The 18974-nt window shown below is 26.8% G+C and overlaps 6 protein-coding genes across 9 annotated transcripts; 4 read left to right on the forward strand and 2 right to left on the reverse strand.

The window, feature by feature from the left end:
- Positions 1–43: 43 nt before the first annotated feature.
- LOC117159018 (palmitoyltransferase ZDHHC22-like) lies at positions 44–1739 on the forward strand. Of its 2 annotated transcripts, none has more exons than XM_033338494.2 (2): positions 44–240; positions 534–1739. In XM_033338494.2, the coding sequence occupies exon 2, from the start codon at positions 680–682 to the stop codon at positions 1487–1489; it is 810 nt and encodes a 269-aa protein (XP_033194385.1). In that variant the 5' UTR covers positions 44–240; positions 534–679; the 3' UTR covers positions 1490–1739. The 2 variants fall into 2 exon arrangements, with proteins under 2 accessions (XP_033194385.1, XP_033194394.1); XM_033338503.2 differs by lacking the exon at positions 44–240 and adding an exon at positions 311–445.
- Positions 1740–1756: 17 nt separating this feature from the next.
- LOC117159031 (stromal cell-derived factor 2) lies at positions 1757–3348 on the reverse strand. The gene is made up of 4 exons (XM_033338514.2): positions 3162–3348; positions 2570–2765; positions 2281–2505; positions 1757–2207 (listed from the first exon to the last, which is right to left on the reverse strand). The coding sequence occupies exons 1-4, from the start codon at positions 3235–3237 to the stop codon at positions 2039–2041; spliced, it is 666 nt and encodes a 221-aa protein (XP_033194405.1). The 5' UTR covers positions 3238–3348; the 3' UTR covers positions 1757–2038.
- A 2050-nt stretch (positions 3349–5398) lies between these two features.
- Positions 5399–9404, forward strand: LOC117158991 (uncharacterized). Its single transcript, XM_033338446.2, has 5 exons — positions 5399–5611; positions 6429–7787; positions 7862–8096; positions 8183–8385; positions 8462–9404. Exons 1-5 carry the CDS (start codon positions 5545–5547, stop codon positions 8836–8838), a joined length of 2241 nt encoding a protein of 746 aa, XP_033194337.1. The 5' UTR covers positions 5399–5544; the 3' UTR covers positions 8839–9404.
- Positions 9403–10888, reverse strand: Zfrp8 (Zinc finger protein RP-8). The gene is made up of 4 exons (XM_033337959.2): positions 10404–10888; positions 9884–10328; positions 9704–9806; positions 9403–9634 (listed from the first exon to the last, which is right to left on the reverse strand). Exons 1-4 carry the CDS (start codon positions 10765–10767, stop codon positions 9464–9466), a joined length of 1083 nt encoding a protein of 360 aa, XP_033193850.1. The 5' UTR covers positions 10768–10888; the 3' UTR covers positions 9403–9463.
- Positions 10889–11019: 131 nt separating this feature from the next.
- Positions 11020–12284, forward strand: LOC117158754 (transmembrane protein 50A). Of its 2 annotated transcripts, XM_076618962.1 has the most exons (5): positions 11020–11038; positions 11255–11411; positions 11619–11725; positions 11794–11954; positions 12036–12284. In XM_076618962.1, the coding sequence occupies exons 2-5, from the start codon at positions 11313–11315 to the stop codon at positions 12134–12136; spliced, it is 468 nt and encodes a 155-aa protein (XP_076475077.1). In that variant the 5' UTR covers positions 11020–11038; positions 11255–11312; the 3' UTR covers positions 12137–12284. The 2 variants fall into 2 exon arrangements, with proteins under 2 accessions (XP_076475077.1, XP_033193887.1); XM_033337996.2 differs by lacking the exon at positions 11020–11038 and having other exon boundaries at positions 11199–11411.
- A 608-nt stretch (positions 12285–12892) lies between these two features.
- Grp170 (hypoxia up-regulated Grp170 co-chaperone protein) lies at positions 12893–18285 on the forward strand. 2 transcript variants are annotated; one of them, XM_033337950.2, is made up of 9 exons: positions 12893–13060; positions 13553–13690; positions 13775–14735; positions 14837–15099; positions 15182–15315; positions 15389–15582; positions 15956–16244; positions 16333–16762; positions 16833–18285. In XM_033337950.2, the coding sequence occupies exons 2-9, from the start codon at positions 13553–13555 to the stop codon at positions 17238–17240; spliced, it is 2817 nt and encodes a 938-aa protein (XP_033193841.1). In that variant the 5' UTR covers positions 12893–13060; the 3' UTR covers positions 17241–18285. The 2 variants fall into 2 exon arrangements, with proteins under 2 accessions (XP_033193841.1, XP_033193826.1); XM_033337935.2 differs by having other exon boundaries at positions 12895–13060; positions 15389–15627.
- The last annotated feature ends 689 nt before the right edge of the window (positions 18286–18974 follow it).

The following is an 18974-nucleotide window of genomic DNA, read 5'->3' on the forward strand; positions in this document are numbered from 1 at the left end:
GTAATTTCGATTAATGATTTCTACATACTTTATATGCTTCGTATTTTTGGAGTATTGGCAGAGAAGAAATTTCCTCTCTGGTATTAGTTTCTGCAGTCTTACAAGTTAAAACATAGTTACCAAATAATTATGTTCTATGAATATCTGAATATGTAGAAAAAATAAAAGAACTGAATACCACTAACATTATATATATATATATATATTATTGTAATAACAACGTTTCTTTATTAAAAGAAGGTAATCCTTTTTATTAAAATATTTGCAATTATATTGAAGGGGTTATAGCCAGTAACAATTGACTTATAACCTACCATTGAATATATATTTTAATATATATTTTGAATTCATTGTGGATATTTGTTTTCTAAAAAATAAATTAATCAATGTTTCGAATTTTGTGATCAAACATTTTTCTCTTAGTCTATACAGTAACTATTAAAAGGTTATAGAAATAAAAGTCAAAGTTTTATTGTATTATTAAGGTATAAAAAGCAGATAGAAAAATTTGTGTAATATCTTTCCTTTTGCAGGAAAAGACAAAATATACTCGTACTAAAATTATAGTGGATTAACATAAAAATAATAAGGAAGAATGTGAAGGAGACAACAATTTCAAATTCATTATATTTCATTCAAATTTTTGCTATATAAATAACATTAAAAAGAATTAGAAAATATGAAAGCATTCCCACAAATTATTGTAAAAATTTGTCCATTTATTGCATTAATATATAGTATAGCTGTTATCACTCTAACAACGTATATTAATGAAAAGCTTACTCCAGTTTTCATCTTTTTTTGTGTTCAAGTATATCTGAATTGGTATTCGGTATATACTATAAGTCATAACGCAACAATTATGGAAGTTAAAACTATGGGAAAGAAGTTATTAATATATAATGAGGCAGAAGATAATGTTGAATATAAATATTGGTATTGCGAAAAATGTATTAATTATACATGCAAACCAACACAGCATTGTGTTTTTTGTAGGAAGTGCTTCCATTTTCGTGATCATCATTGTTTTTTCTTGGGTGCCTGTATATTAAGACAAAATATAGGTAATTTTATTCTATTTTGTTTTTATACATCTCTAACGTGTATATATTCATTGTGTACTCTTGGGCCATACTTATATGACAATATTAATCGTGTAGTAAGAACAGATACGGATTCCTTCAATATATTTTTGAATTTCTGTTTTCCTATTGCTCTTGTTAGATTATTGCATTCTAGAGAAAATACTTACATACTACTTGTAACAATGTTTGACATATTAGTCTCTATCTTGTGTATTTGTTTGGTATATGCAACATGGAAATTGCATAGTTGTATGTCAGGTAAACAGCGGTATGCAAATATATCAGGAAAACAAACTTTAAGAGAAATTTTTGGAAATTATGGCCTTTCAAATATTATTTTCCCATATAATGGTCTTATAGGGACTAGAGACCTTAATGGAAAATATGAATTAAAGCAAATATAATGTAAAATGGAAACACTTATTACAACAACTAATTATTAAAATATGTTTATACATTTTTTCATGAATGTGTATACATACAATGAAATACACGTTTCTTATTTACTGTAAATTGTATTATATTGTAATAAATATCACATCTATTTAATACATTTATACATCTGCACAAATCATACTGCACTCTTCATATAAATTTTCATAAATACAGTATCATGAAATAATTTTTTGTTATTACATTCACACATACAATAAAGATCATAACAAAAGCAATCAGAATTATTCATTTTATTTGGCTGTTGTCTAGATCATAAAAATAGGTAACAGTAATTTTTTGGCAATATACAATTTTTTTTGAAAATTATTAATGGAATTATCTTCTTATATATTATATAAGATCATATAAATTATTTTTATACTATTAAGAAGAATCTTTCTCTATAGAGATGTAGAGTAATCAGATACTGATCTTTTTACATAATTTTAGTTTATATAGAATTATTTTTTATAAGACTATTGCCATAAAAAATTTTGTATCTAACTAAAGAATTTGCTTTATAATTCTGTATGTGTATGGTGTTGAGCTTTAAAGTCATTAGGGTGAATAAATACTCCTTCTGTTGTTACCCATTCAACATGAGGAGACCTAGCAGAATATTCACCCACTACTTCAGTCTGACCAGTAATAGGGTTACCATAAACTCTTCCACTTACTGCTAAGTATCTATAGAATAAAATATTTTTAATATTTCAAAAATTCTTTCTTATATATAGCCATAAAAATATGGAAAACTTACGTATCTGTATCTACATGATTTAACATAACAGGTTCATCTCTCTTCCAAAATTCAATCTGACATACTAAAAGCCAATTATCGCCATTGTCACCTTCTCCCTTGTTGTCACCATAAGCAGATATTTCTTGTTTACCACTAAGTGGTGAACTAACACGATGTGAATGAAGATTCTTTTTTGTTGCTATATGTTCTAGTCTTATAATATCTCCACATTTGATCGGCGTTCTATCAAAAATTGTTGTAATTATTGTTAAAAGATAAATGATATATTACCACCTTAGATTCTTACCCTCTAGTACACTGTTTCTTTGTTCCTGCTTTTACAAGCCAATAAGAATTTCCATCTTCTTTTGCTGAAGTTCCTGTTACTGATTGTTGACCACTTCCACTTCCATACTTTATGTCATGAGAATGTAATCTTACTTTATAATCCACATTCATTAATTTTAAAGTAGAACCACATGTCACATGTTGTGTTCCTTTAGCTGTATATATACATATTCTTTTATTTATAAATTTTACAATAACTTTTCTTAAGAACAATGTGCAATTAAATCACATAAATACTTTGTGTGTAATATAATACAATTGTATGTAATACATTAAAATGAATAATATTTACAAAGACGCTTAGTTATAAAATTTGTATTAATATAAAAAAGAAAACAAAAGAAAATAGGTTAGCAGAAAGAAATATCAATGAATTTAATAAACTATTCTATAATAATAATATAATTTAGAATAATAAATCTAAAAAATTTTTCAAAGTGTAAGATATACTAATTTATTAACTTTATTTAAAATATTGGTAATATTTTAAAATATATGTTACTGTACTTGATTTTAACGTTTCAAAGAAAGCACAATAAATATTAATATACCTTTTACAGAACTTGTCCAGAGTATAACTATCACGAATGAAATTACAAATGAGAAATAAATGAAATTTTCTTTCATTTTTAAAATAATAATAAAGTGCTCAATCTGCAAAGAAATAGATACCGAAAGTTCAATACACGCGTGTACATCTATGTTCGTGTTAACTTCCTATTGGTGTATGCTTAGACCATAAGGGTGTATGTAATGTGGCTAACGCAGTGGTTCTCAATCTTTTTACAACCGTAAGTTACATATTTATAATTTATTAAATACTGACACAGATGGAATATTGTCTATGAAAAAAAATATATACTCGAAAATTATTAAAAAATAAAGAAAGAAAAACAATATACAATATGCAAAAAAAGAGGGAAAACTGTAGTGCAAAAAAATAATTTTAGAAATAAATGTACTTTAAAATTACTTTATATTCATGTTTATTATGCAAATATTTTATAAAACAATACTTTCTATTCTTATTTTAAAGAATAGTAAAATTACTGGATAGTTCATAAATCTATGTAAAATAATTCATGTGGAAAACATCTGTATTGTGCTAAAAATGCAACATCTTTGGAATTACGTTTTCATATTGGAATAACTTCTTACTAAAATTAATCATCTTTTATAAAATTGCATTTGAGAAAATGCAATAAATTGCAATTTAATATACAAATTTGAAAGCTAACTATTTTGTTACATACAGATCTTTCAATAATAGCACAATATTACTTCTTTTTATATAATAAAACGTCTTAATTATATTCCCTTAATTGGTATATATATACATATACATATATCCCAATATCGTATAACATTTAGCGTGAAAAATATTTTGTAAAAGTCATACAATTAATGCACAATGTCTATATTTGATTATAGAATGTTAGGAATGAAGTGCCATGAGCAGACATTCAAATCCGCTTTCTTATTTAAATAATTCTTATTTAATTGTACAAATGTATCAAGGAACTGTCCAAGCATTCTCAAAATACATTGTGTATTGTGGTTTAATGATCAATAATGAACACATGCCAATTAATACTCAACAACTTTTGGACGGGTTTTAACATAAACATATGCTGCTATTACAACAAATATTGCAGCAATGGTTGGTAACACAACAGTAAAAACACGCTGCTTGTTCTCTAGAAATTCCTTTTTCCTTTCTTTCTTCTGTTTATTTGTTTCTTTTGTCTTTCCTTTCAATTGACGCATCTTCTTGCTGTAAATAAAATATACATTAATGACATTTAGTAATGAAATAAATTCACCGTCTCTTTTGTAAATAAATCGATAATGAACTATAAATCTAGAAGAATATTAATTAGAGAGGTGCACAAATATTCTTAAATAATTGCTAATGAAAATTAATGTATGTAACTTTTTATGACTTAATTCAAAATCTTGAAAGTGTTACTAATCACAAATGTCAATTTTTACGAATGGTATGTTTATTATTTGAGTCCTACTATCGAGTTTATTTCTCAAAGTATGAAATAACAAAGTAAACTAAATAGATTTCTGTTGCATATGTTTATGACAATTTTAAATGCTATTAACGTGCACTTCATAATAAACGAAAATAGTAAACTTGTACACTCTACTACGAATGGATAAACATACAAATTTTAAATACCTTTAATAATTAAAATAATAAAATATTTAAAAACTTCAAAAGCTCGTTTTAGTATTCTCAAGCAATCGAGAAAAGCAGATTTGCGTACATGACACGTAATAAAATAATGCTACCCTACCAATCGCAATTCCTGTCACTTCCGTATAGAGGTACTCAATCGAACTACGTTAATCAGTATAATTGATTCAAACCATACAACCTTATGCAACATATCTTTAATATACTCTTTCAATACATAAATACATCAAATCAAAAATATTTTATTAAAGAAAAGTTTTAAATGGTAATCTACGTATGAAAAATTTGTTTTTATATAGAACTATTCAAAACTTGTTAGAAAGAATTTAATCCTTAACTTATATTAAATATGGCTACCACGTATAAAAGTAAAGAGTTGCTCATGACACTATAACTATTATAAATTAATATGTTTTAAGCGCTAAGTTGATTTCTAAAATGGTTACTTTTGCTTAATTTTACTGCACAAACGGACAGTTGGTATTTCTTACATAAGTATAAAAGACACTAGAAATAAAACTTAGTAGGTTAGGGGATTCCAACAATATTGTATTATCACTAGTATACTATCTAATCTGGTATGATTCATTATATATGATTAAGATATAGATTTCTGCTATAAAGGAAAATAAATTGTTACTTCCTCTGCAGTTATCAAATGTGCAATATTAGAATGTGACGTAAAATACTGATATAAAATTTTAATAAGTGCATATATAGTATTTTAAATGGCTTTATTAAGAAATAACATTGAGATTTCTGGGATTGAAGAAGAAATGATTAAACTTATACAAGGTATATAAAATATTCGTCTTACATTTTTAAAATGTTTATCTGATGGAATAATTTATACATGTGTAACATCATATCTAACCATATTAATTAGCCATTTTTCGGAACTGACTTTATGGAATGAGTGCCTAGTGTTGAGTACGTATGTAGAATGAACAAATAATTCGGATATTTATATTCTATTCACACCCAATAATGTACAAAGATATTCGAGATTTTTTAGAAATATACCTCTCGCGAGAACTGATCAGATAAGGTTATATTATAGTTATCTCTTTCCCTATAATACTATTCTATCCTTTTTTGTTTACATTATCTAGAGGGCATCTCGCGCATTTATCAGCTACACCTGTCGTTAGTGTTCTTTATAACTTCTTTTTTTTCATAATTCTAACAGGTATAATTTATGAAAATGTACAAAAATTCTTAAATGTAATGTAAAATCTAAGACTAATAATTGTATGTAGTTCATATATTATATTATTACAACATATATTACTAATGAATATAATAAATATATACCTTTTAAGATTTTTAGAACATTCCATAATTATTCAGATAAAAAATATAAAACTCTCATAAATAATGGTTCCTGTATACTATACATTTCATTACAATAATAATAAAGAAGTACTGTATAAGTGCGAATTGTGTATGTGTCCTTTGCCTTCTCTAAGTCATGTTTTGTCACATGTCAATGGAGAAAAAAACATTAGAAAGTCATAGCATGAATAAATACAATTATAAAATTATAAACAATGTCAATATTAGTAATGAAAAGAAAGAATTAGATTTTGATGAACACAATATATGTTTTCAGATACAACAAAGTTAAAAAAAAAACAACCAAATCTAAAGACTAGGAATTGCAAAATTTGTGCTTCAATATCATGTAACAAGAATTGCTCAAAAATGGTACAACAAGAACTGTTAAACAAGGGAGTTATGATACTTGAATCTGATAGCTTTATATGTATAATATGTAATCGTAAAATTGAATCAATTCATAATATTGTTTCACATGTCAAAGGAATGACTCATAAGAATAAATTGAAAAGTCAAAATATTGATCAATCAAGTGCTTGTAATGTTGTTGCATTAACAACAAAAATAACTAAACTATCTATTAGTAATAGCATTCACTCTAAATTAAATAGTTTTGATAATGGTTCTATTATAACAGATATAGTGAGAGCACAAATCACAGATTTTTTATGTAAATCACCCTTTGACAAACAGACACCAAAAGAATGCAAATCAAAAAAGAAATCTGTAACAGAACGTCTGAATCAAATGTACATTGAAAAATATTTAGAAATTGAAGAAAAAATGTATAATGTTCAACAAAAACTAGAAAGTATTAAAATAAATTTGGAATTAATTATGCCATATGATAGAACATATCTCTATTGTTTAGCTTGCAATGAGAAAGTTTCAAAAGAATTATATTTGGTATATGAACATATATGTCTCCAAAGACATAGGACGCAAGTTAATCAAGTTAAAGAAGATATAAACTTTTATGAACTATCAAGGCAATACATAAAGAAACTATCAAACTCTTCATTAAAGTGTTATGCTTGTGAAAATCCTATTAGTGATAATAGAGCCAGTATTAATTTACATATACAAAGCAGTATACATAAAAAAAAATATAAAGAATCAGCCAAAGTTATAGATGCCATTTTTGATTCTATATCACAAGATATTAAGAATTTGTGGTATAATATTCAGAGATTTTGTTGTGTTTTATGTCAAAAGAATTTTGAATTTAAATTAGAATTTATAATGCATATTAATACAAAACACAGTAAAATTTTGAGTGATCAAATATTCGACTTTTGTATTCCATGTACTACATTATGGTTAAGTCAGAAAGACTCTTATACAGAACACTGTAATGATATATTGCATAAATATTTATTAAAAAGTCAAGATTTTATGATTGAGGATTTTCCTGATGATATGAAACAAATGTTAACACAAATTGACGAGATTTCTGATATTTTATTCCAACAAACACAAGTTTTATTGAACGACAATATATCACAGGAAGTGAAACAATCTTTAGAAAATAGCGTGAGATTATATTTCCCAACTGTTAAAGGGTTTATATTTGGTTCAAGAGTTAATGGACTTGGATTTCCAAATAGTGACATAGACATATATCTTGATTGCGGTAAGTATGTATTTTAAGAGTATAAAGAATTTATTAAATTTGAAGTATCATTTATTATATTGCTATATACATAGAAAATACATACGGTCAGGATACTTTACATGACAATCAGGACAATGACACTTTAGCACAAACGCATTTTATGTTGATTAAAAAAATTTTACAAGAACAAAAAGGAGAATGGGAAATAAAAAAAATAGTGGAAAAAGCAAAAGTTCCTATAATAAAATTAATATACAAACGAAATGGTTTACATTGTGATGTTTCTACTACAAACGGTCTTTCTGTTGAGAATTCTAAACTAATAAGGTAATGTGTTTCACTTTTTATTAATTTAATACATAAATAGATCAGCATGTTTATTCAATGTTATGTATATATTAAATAATTTTCAGGTCTTTCAATGATGCATATTTACCCTGTAGGAAACTAATATTGGTTATAAAAAAATGGTTCTCCTACATTAACTTACCTGAAAAGCATGGCTTAACGAGTTATGCTCTTGCTTGGCTTGTTATATTCTACTTACAAAGAAAATCTTATTTAGAAAGTGTTGCAGAATTAATACAAGAGAAAAATAAATCTCAACTCATATGTGGTAAAATATATCATTACCAACAAAATAAATCTTGTTTTTGTTACTTATAGTTACTTGATTTGAAATTTTATTTCAGGATGGGAAACTGGTGTTGCACAACCAAAAAATAATAATAAATCTGAACAGTCAATTCCAACATTGTTAATGGGTTTTTTTCAATTTTATACAAATTTTGATTATCAGCATTACATTATTTGTCCACTTATGGGTCAACCTATAGCTAAACAAGCTTTTGTGGAGACAAACATGCTGCCTGAAGAAATGAAACATTACACCAAACATCTGAGAACCTCAAAAAATCCTGAATATTTCCGTATTGATTCTCCATTGTGTGTACAAGATCCTTTTGAATTATCTTATAATTTAACAAAGGCCGTGACGAGTATTACCTTAAGGTATTTCAAGCAATATTGCCAAGAAAGTTTATGTATATTACATTCTTCGACAAAGTAATTTTATCTATATCAACTACTATTAATTTTACGATTGACATAATTTTTATACTACCTCTATCGACAAATAGAAATAGTCGATAAAACAATATTCAGGAAATTTAATGCAAGACATTAATATATTTTTTTATAATTTTATTAATATATAGTATATTTTTGTATATAATTCTATAATTAGTGTATGTTTCATATAATGATCATATATATATATATATATATATATATATATATATATATATATATTATTATCATTTTTAAAGTGCTACAACTATTAACAATCTTTCAAGGAACCTAATATTTTGATACTTTCTTTAATTATGTCATATTGTGCTACCAATTGTTATTTTTCTTATGACATTGTATGCTCAAAAATATATAAGATTATTTTTTACTTTTATTATGTAAAGATAATCAATTTCGAGTGTTGATTTAATTTTAGGAGATGATACTTATTTTATATTTTTCATCAACTATGTTTATTATATACGATTTTTAGAATGTAAAAATCAAATTATTATTATCAAAATAATTATGTATTTTGGATTATTAAAATTGTTCTACAAAATATTTGTAGCTTTTTAATATTTTTACATTTTAATTATGTATTACAAGTATTTATATTTTACTCATTTTTTATTACTATCATTTTCTATGATGTCTTGTTTCCATATATATTCCTTGCTGTATCCATTTTTAGGTACACATGATTTTATGCAAGTAAATACTGCTAAAATACCCCAGTCAATACATTTTAATGGATTTCCAAGATTTAAGAAGTTCAATAATTGAGGCATAATCTGCAATTAATAATCTTGTTAGTCATACATGCAATTTTTGATCACAAAATAATATATTTTTTACTTCACCTGAAACTCAAATTGCCTCTCTCCATTACATTCTGAACACCTTGGTATGTCATCAATTTTGCTTTCTCCTGAAATGTATAAAATATTGCCACCTCTATCATATCTGCAAACATATAAAATTTGCTATATTTAAAACTCTTTTTTTATAAAGCAAAAAAGAGTGATATAAGAAATTTGAACCTTAATATTTGATGCGGATATTTATCAACAGTTGAAAGAAATGTAGAAAATAATTTATCTTCCTTTTCATTAACCATATTTAGCAATTCATTTGGCATGTCTTCATTTTGAAAAATTCCTGCTTCACCTTTTTGAACCATTGCTTCATACTTTTTAATTTCTTCTTCTTCTTCTTCTTCTTCTTCATCTTCTTCTTCTTCTTCTCCTTTAATTGAATCATCTATATCTTTTTTATCTTCTCTTTCAATCACTATTTCATATTCAGTTAACAAGATTTCAGGTTTCCTTATTATTTTTTTATTACTACCACAAATCTCTTTATGTCCATGTTTCCAATCATATATTTGATGTGCACGACAACAATAATTTACAGTTTTACATTTAGAACAATGGCTAGGTGCTAATATTCCACAAATATAACATGTTTTTACCCACTTATTTACACCTAAAATTATTCAAGCTGTTTTTTATTGTTATAATCATTTATACAATAAATTTACTAATTCTTGAAGATACATACTAATATCAGTTCTCCAATCACTCTGTTCTATAGGAGGTTCAGATGGATAAAATTCATTTAACTTTGGTAACTGAGAGCGAAATACTCTTAAATTTCCATTTTTATTCAGTTTCGAGCATTCTACGTTTCTACACATAAAGACAAAGATCGTTCTATGAAAAGCATCTTCACTATCTTCGTACGGTGCATAAATTTGACATAAAAAGATACAAGGTTCTTTACAATATTCACATTGAAGAATTTTTTCTCCGGGTATATTTTTTAAGTCAAGCCATGCTGGTTTACCACCGACTTTACTTGGAAAAAATTTGCTTTCTAATTGCCAAGATTCGCATTTCTCCACAAAACCTAAATCTAATGTCATTTTCTGAATAATGTTTATTCAACTTATTTTTATTATAAAAGTATACAGCTTAATATGACGTGTGCTCGCAATTATATACGTGTTAATTTATCTTTCTATTGGTTTAAAGCGTACCATGTAACACTACAAAATGTTACTATAAATTAGTAATATTTAGTTTTGTTTACTACAAGCAAAGTAATAAGTTAGTATGAATTATAATGTTATATAAAAAAAGTAATAATATAAAAAAAGTAATTCTTTAAAGATTTTTATTAAACTTTTCAACAGGGTAATTTTATTGAAAATTCTATAAAATATTTCACTAAATTTATTATTTATTATTTATTATTATTATTTTTATATATTATATTAAGAAAATATTTTATAAAATAAAATCTCGCGATATTACGTTAAACTAACTATTTTTGTAGATGTAGCTTTTCTATGCTATTATACGTATACTGTGTTTGTGTGATGATATTGGTAACTGATGGTTGTTATTTAGGTTAGTCGTCTAAACGTAATATTTAATTCGCGAGTTATTTTATTGCGATTTTTGAAAAATGACGTCAATTTTCGAAAGTTTACAATCCGCAACATGTGTATGGTTCGGAATAGGCAATAAACGGAATGTAATAGTGTCTATGGTCGCCGGAACTCTGGTAAACATCAAAGTTTACATTATTCTATATAAAACTGACACAGTACATAACAATATATACTTTATTTAATTATATATAAATTATGTCTATTTGCATAATTTTTATCCTTTATATGAACAATTAAAATGCATGATTTTTCTTATTAGAATTTTAATTATTCTTAAAGACAATATATAACAAAATAATTATTATGTCCCGCAATTTCAGTTTTTTGTAGGGTGGTGGTTTATAATTGATGCTAATGCCAAGTATCCTAGTGAAATGTCAAAAGCATATTATGTATGTGGAGTATTTGGGACTATATCTTTATTCATGTAAGTTAATGTTTAAGTTTATTATATTTTGTACGATAGTATATAATAATTGAAAATTATGACTTCAGGATAAATTCTGTAACAAATGCACAAATGGGAAGTGATACACTCAGTGGTGGTTATCTTGGAGCTAGAGGTGCAAGAGGTTGGTTATTTGTTGGATTTGTAATGGGATTTGCTGCAGTTATTGCAGCTTGTTGGATCTTATTTGCAGATTTTGTAGCTGCAGGTTGGTATGAGATTATTAATTGCATGTGATAATTCGATTATTGATTTTTATCATCCTAATTCTATTAATTTGATCTTTTAGGAGCTCAGCACCATTGGCCCGGTGTAGGTCTCTTTTTACAAAATGTATTTATTTTTTTGGGATCTCTGACCTATAAATTTGGAAGAATAGAAGAGCTATAAGGTTACCTAATATTTGTACGTTATAAACGTTTTTTTATATTTGTGCAGAAGTTTCTAGTTCTACTGGATTTTAAAGTGGAGTACTTTATATCAAAGAACAAATAATTACATATTGTATTGTGAATGAATTGTATTAATTCATTGTAAAGTTGTATAACTCTTTTTGTTTTTATTTACACATAAGTAGTTATTTATATGCTTACTCACATTGCCTATTCATTATGAATTGTCACAAATTTAAATAATTATGTGTATAATATAATACAAGTTATGCAATTACATAGGAATAGTTTGTTTAATAATGTAACAACTTTTTTGTTATAATTTTTTTATTATAAAATGTAGGATAAACAGCTGAACTAAAATTTGATAACACTTTTGTTTTTAATAAATGTCTATATACAAATATTGTGTTTGTGTGTTTGTAAACATGGATATAATTTACTATAAATTTCGCATTTATTGTTATAGTATTGGATAACTGAAAATTGAATATTATACATTGATTTTTTAAATAAATTATAATTTAAGGTAATTTTTTATTCATCATCCCCTTTTATTTTTCTCATTATAACTACAATTAAAAAGCCAATTGTAAATAAACAAATTAAAAACAATGACAAATTTTTTACACGAAGTTTTTTGAAATTACATAGTTTTATTGTAACAGTGGGGAAGGAATAACAGGTTATTGGTTTTGATTTGCCAACGCGGACCAATATGAACGTTTTCTTCCATCTTATTTTACCAATCCCGTTGTGCCACACAAACACATGGTTCTTGTTCAGTTTGACGAAACAGTAAGAGGTGTACGTTGTTTTTCTTGTTTTAAACAAATTAAAACGTACGTAGACCTATGTCCAATGGTTTAAGGATTGTAGTATTTTTGTCGTCAGACTAACGTTTTTAGAATAAAAAGAAAAAGTGAGTAATGCTGTTTGAAATTATTTCTCAGTTTTCTGGATAGCATAACCAAGTTTGACAATCTTATGGAAATCCTCATGCAATTAAAAGTACTATCTTTTGTACGGTTAAAAGTGTCTTTTAAGAATGAACATCAGTTTTTAGACAAATTTCTTGTGTATTGTTTCATAGATATTTATTTCTAGTTATAAAATGTATAGCGCAATTTCGTCTTCTTATTGCAATATGTAATTTAAGTCATCTTTTAAATACTGTGCTATTGAATGATTTGTCTTTATATAATTCTTTTATTAAATAAATTAAGTTAGCTTCTATATTTTTCTGTTTAAAATCCTTTTAAATGTGAAATAATTAGCTAACAATGTTTAGTAAATTAACACATGTAATAAATATTTTTTTATAAATTAAATTTAAATGTACCACAGATTGTGAATTTATGTATATAGCAATATAAAGATTTATATATGTATTCTTATCTGTTCTAAATTGTAGATGAAACCAGATAAACTAAATATGTCTATTATTTGGTTGCTATTGATTACTATTGCATCTTTTATTGACTATAGCAATGGAGTTGCGGTTATGAGCATTGATATGGGTAGTGAGTCAATGAAAGTTGCTATTGTTTCAGTAAGTAAATCCATATTATTGAACCTTCAATAAATTTAGTTATTTACAAGTTTCATTAATATTATTAATTAATGATTTACCTAGCCTGGTGTTCCTATGGAAATAGCTTTAAATAAAGAGTCAAAGAGGAAGACACCAGTTACAATTGCATTTAGAAATGGAGAAAGAAGTTTTGGAGAAGATGCTCAAGTAGTGGGAATCAGATCACCTCAAAACAGTTTTTCTTATATTCTAGATCTTTTAGGAAAAAGTATAGATAATCCTATGGTAGAGCTTTATAAGAAAAGATTTCCATATTATCATATTATATCTGATGATGAGCGTAAAACAATTGCATTTAGACTGGATGAAAATACCACATATACCCCAGAAGAATTGCTTGCACAAATTTTGCATAAAGGAAAAGAATTTGCAGAAAATTCAGCTGGCCAAAAAATCAGTGAAGCAGTAATAACTGTTCCAGGGTTCTTTAATCAAATTGAAAGAAGAGCCCTTATGCAAGCAGCTGATCTTGCAGGAATCAAAGTTTTGCAACTTATTAATGATTATACTGCAGTTGCGTTAAATTATGGAATTTTCCGTAGTAAAGAGATAAATGACACTGCACATTATGTAATGTTCTATGACATGGGAGCTAGTAGTACAACTGCAACAATTGTCAGTTATCAGAATGTGAAAACAAAGGAAAAAGGATTTGTTGAAACTAATCCACATGTTACTATTTTGGGTGTGGGTTATGATCGTATTTTAGGAGGGCTAGAAGTGCAAATTAGATTACAACACCATTTGGCAAAAGAATTTGATGCTCTAAACAAAACAACAAGCTCTGTGTTTAGCAATTCAAGAGCAATGGCAAAACTTTTTAAGGAAGCTGGCCGTGTTAAGAATGTATTAAGTGCAAATACTGATCATTTTGCTCAAATTGAAGGATTAATAGAGGAACACGACTTTAGATTGCAAGTTACCAGAGATAAACTAGAGGAACTTTGTGCTGATTTATTTGAGCGAGTAGCAAATCCGATTAAGATTGCTTTAAAAACATCAGGTATATTGAAATACATTAATAAATAAGACACCAGGTATATTGAAATAAATTAAGTTAAAATATGTTTATTATATTATCATAAATTAATGTAAATCTTATAGGTTTAACAATGGATGTTATATCTCAAGTTGTATTAGTGGGAGCTGCGACCAGAATGCCAAAAATACAAGAGCATCTAAGTCAGTATCTAACAGTTGAATTGTCTAAAAACATCAACACAGATGAGGCAGCTGCATTAGGTGCAGTATATAAAGCTGCAGATCTTAGTAAAGGGTTTAAAGTAAAGAAATTTGTTACTAAAGATGCTGTACTGTTTCCTATACATATTGTTTTTGATAGAATAGTTGATAACAGAGTGAAACAAGTAAGTTTCCACATTATACATTATTATCTTTTAATTTTTGTTAAAGGTAGATATATTATTTAAATGTATATGGTTCTTTTAGGTAAAAAAATCATTATTTAGCAAAATGAATCCTTACCCACAGAAGAAAATTATCACATTTAATAAATACACAGAAAATTTCCAATTTCATATCAATTATGCTGAATTAGATTACTTATCACCTAATGAAATAGCGTATGTATATTTAATATTTCTTCTTTAAAGTATATTAATAGTTATATTTGTTACTATAATCTTTTAATTTTAGTGTTATCGGTAATTTCAATTTGTCTACTATAACTTTATCTGGTATAAATGAAGCGCTAGATAAACATGCTAAAGATGGTGCAGAAAGTAAAGGAATTAAAGCACATTTTGCCATGGATGAAAGTGGCATACTTAATTTGGTGAATGTAGAATTAGTATCAGAAAAATCAAGTTCAGCTCCAGATGAAGAAGAGGGTACTTTTTCAATACTTGGCTCGACTATTAGTAAACTTTTTGCAGGTTTGTGTAAAATGCATTGCAAAAAATGTTATAATCTTTTTTCCTTTTGTTTGTTCTTTTCCTTTTGATAAATGTTTGTAGTAAAGAATTGTAATTAAGAAAATCATTAGGAAGATTTTTTAAAAATATAGAACCATTTTTTGCAAGCATTTATGAAATATTAGATGATATGGAAGAAAGTTAAAGTACACTTTAAAAATAAGTGTAAATTGTCAAATGCATTGTAACTTTACAAGATTATTGAAAAGAAGTGTAATTACATTTGACATAACTTTCTCGTCAATGTGAATGAAGTATTGAGATAGATATGTATAATTAAAAAATGTAGGGTCAGAAGACAAAGATGGAAAAACAGAGGAATCATTAAAAGAAGATACAAAGCCAGTTCATGAAGAACCTGAATACTCTGATCTAAAAAAAGAGGCAGAAGAAAAAACAAAAAAGAAAAATGAGAGTACAATTGCTGAGGATAAAACATTAAATAAAACTGAGAAAGTAGAAAAAGAGAAAGAAAAAAAGCCCACGATTATAACGATTAAAGAACCTATCAAAGCAGATGAAATCAAGTTAGGATCACAGATACTTTCTGGAGACAAACTTGTTGAATCTCGAGAGAAGTAAGTATAATAGCCAATTAGATAATAATTTCATGTAAAGTATTTATTGTATATAATTTAACTTGAATACCATATATGGCTATTTTAGATTGCATCGTTTAGATGTGTATGATTTCGAGAAAACAAAACGTGAAACAGCTTTAAATAATTTGGAAACATTTATAATTGATGCTCAACAAAAATTAGAATCCGAAGAATATGCGGCTGCTGCTACTTCTCAAGAAGCAGAAAACATACTTAAAGCATGTTCTGAGATTTCTGAGTGGCTATATGAAGATGGATTCAGTGTAACTGCTGAAATATATGAGGAAAAATTGTTACAACTCCAAAAACTTACTAATGATGTATATGAACGCGTGTATGAACATAGAGAACGCCCAGAAGTATTAAAAGGCATGACTTCTATGTTAAATGGAAGTACAACTTTTTTAAATAATATGCGCAATTTAAGTTTATCGAGTGAAATCTTTACTCAAGTTGAGATAGAAACATTAGAGAAAGTAATTAATGAAACTCAGGTAAATTATTTAATCATATCTTGTTATAAATTTATTGAATAATTGATCGTATAATTATTTCCATTTATAGGAATACTATGACACAATTATCAAATCGTTTGCTGAGACAGCTTTATACGAAACAGTGAAATATAAAGTTCGTGATATTGCAAATAAAATGGCATTGCTTGATAGAGAAGTGAAGTATCTCATAAATAAGGCAAAAATATGGAGACCAAAGCAAGAATCTGCTACAAATCATACAGAGAGCACAAATGAGAATGCAACAAATACGAAAGAAGGACCGGAATCTGAACCTGTTCTTAAATCAACAGCTGATTCTGAAACGGAAAATTTTCAGAGCGAAGATACGTCTGAAAATAGAAAAGTACAAAATGAAAAATCATTAGATTCAGAAGAATCAACAGATTCATCAAAGGATAACGAACCTGAGATGATTCATGAAAATACTCAAGAAGGAATACATCAAGAACTTTAAAAAAGGATTTATTTTAAAGTGTGTGATTCTTATTATTGGCCGATTGCATCTCGGTTAATACGTTACATAATTAACTAGATTTCATTATATGCAAGCTGATGGATCCACACAAGGAAGATGTCACTCACTAGATAGAACATCAATAGAAAAATGTAATAACACTCTAGTAGTGGTTTTGGAAACTGCAGAAAATTTAAAAAAATGTATAATTTCGGGGAACTTGTTGAAAAGTTACTTTCTCTTTGATTTCGATGATTTTGGAATATGTCGTAAAGTTCAACATTTTGAATAGCTTTTTTCTACACATATAACCGGCAATTGGTCTTAGTTTTTGAGTTATACGTAAAAATATCCCGCCGCTTCCCCTTAGTTTTCAAGTTGGGTTGAATTAGTAGTAATATTAGTCCCCTTAACGGTATTAATATAAATAATGCTGGATTAATATTATTACTGACCCAATCTACATTGAAAACTAAGGTGGTGAAATATTTTTGCATATAACTTCAAAACTAAGACCGACCGTCGGTTATAAGTACAGGGAAAGTTGTTCAAAATATTGAATTTTACAACATATTTCAAAATAACGGAAATCAGAGAGAAAGTAGCTTTTCAACAAATTCCCCGAAATGGTGTATTTTTTTAAATTTCCTGCGGTTCCGGCGCAAAACCACTAGTGTTGTTAGATTTTTCTATCGAGGCTCTATCTAATGAATGACATCCTGCTTATGGGAATCCATCACCTTGCATATAATGAAATTTAGTCAGATAATTTGTTATGTTATAGAACAGATTTACGAGTGCATTTAAAAACTAAAATCAGATACGAAAAATTATGTGGCTGGATGAATTATTTTGCGAATGTGAATACTAAATGTTATTTTAGTTAATTTCGTATATTTGTATAAGACTAAATACGGAACATGTAATTCGTTTCAAAACTATAAAAAAAGATAGCCGACCATTATATAAAAAATCATAAAACAATTTGTTTTCTTAAGTGCCAAGTAGTAACAGGTTTGAATAATAATTGAATAGTTTTAAACGATCATTATCAAAGAGCATTACATTTACTAAACGAATAAATTACCAGTATGAAGTCATTATGTACAAATGACATCGCTTTTCATATTTGGTCGGACTTCGTCTACTGTGAATATATTTAATTGTGATACTTGATACTATATTCTTAGATATGCTCTATGCTGTAGCTTAAAACTGATTTTCTACAAGCATCTACATCAAGCATTATAATTACATATACATACATATGGGACAACATCTTTACTAAAAAAATTCAATTCTTTTTTTACTCATTTTTTTTTACATTCCTGATCATTAATCCTCGTTACAAAACGCCTAACCTCACAGCACCTTATACGTGCCCCACTATATCTATAGTATAATTCCTTTTATAGTGCAACTATATATTTTATTTCGTTATAATCAAACGTATGCAGTTTGTTATAACGCCAATTAAACTAAGCGAGGTAAAACTACATCTAACAATATTATTTTTTTAAAAGGAGTTGCAATTTGTGTGTAAAATAACTTGTTTTTTTATGAATTTGTTGCAAAATGATTAGAACCATTCCAAATGAATCTAATTGTAATTTAAATTTATAAATTATATTATTTATTATTTTGGGCGAATAAAGGAGTTTGTAAGGTATTACCAAAGGAGGGGAAAATTAATATTACTTTCAGTTAATACATCGTCAAATTTGATAATTGTAA

This window comes from Bombus vancouverensis, chromosome 5 (genome assembly GCF_051014615.1).
Source record: "Bombus vancouverensis nearcticus chromosome 5, iyBomVanc1_principal, whole genome shotgun sequence".
Lineage (NCBI taxonomy): Eukaryota > Metazoa > Arthropoda > Insecta > Hymenoptera > Apidae > Bombus > Bombus vancouverensis.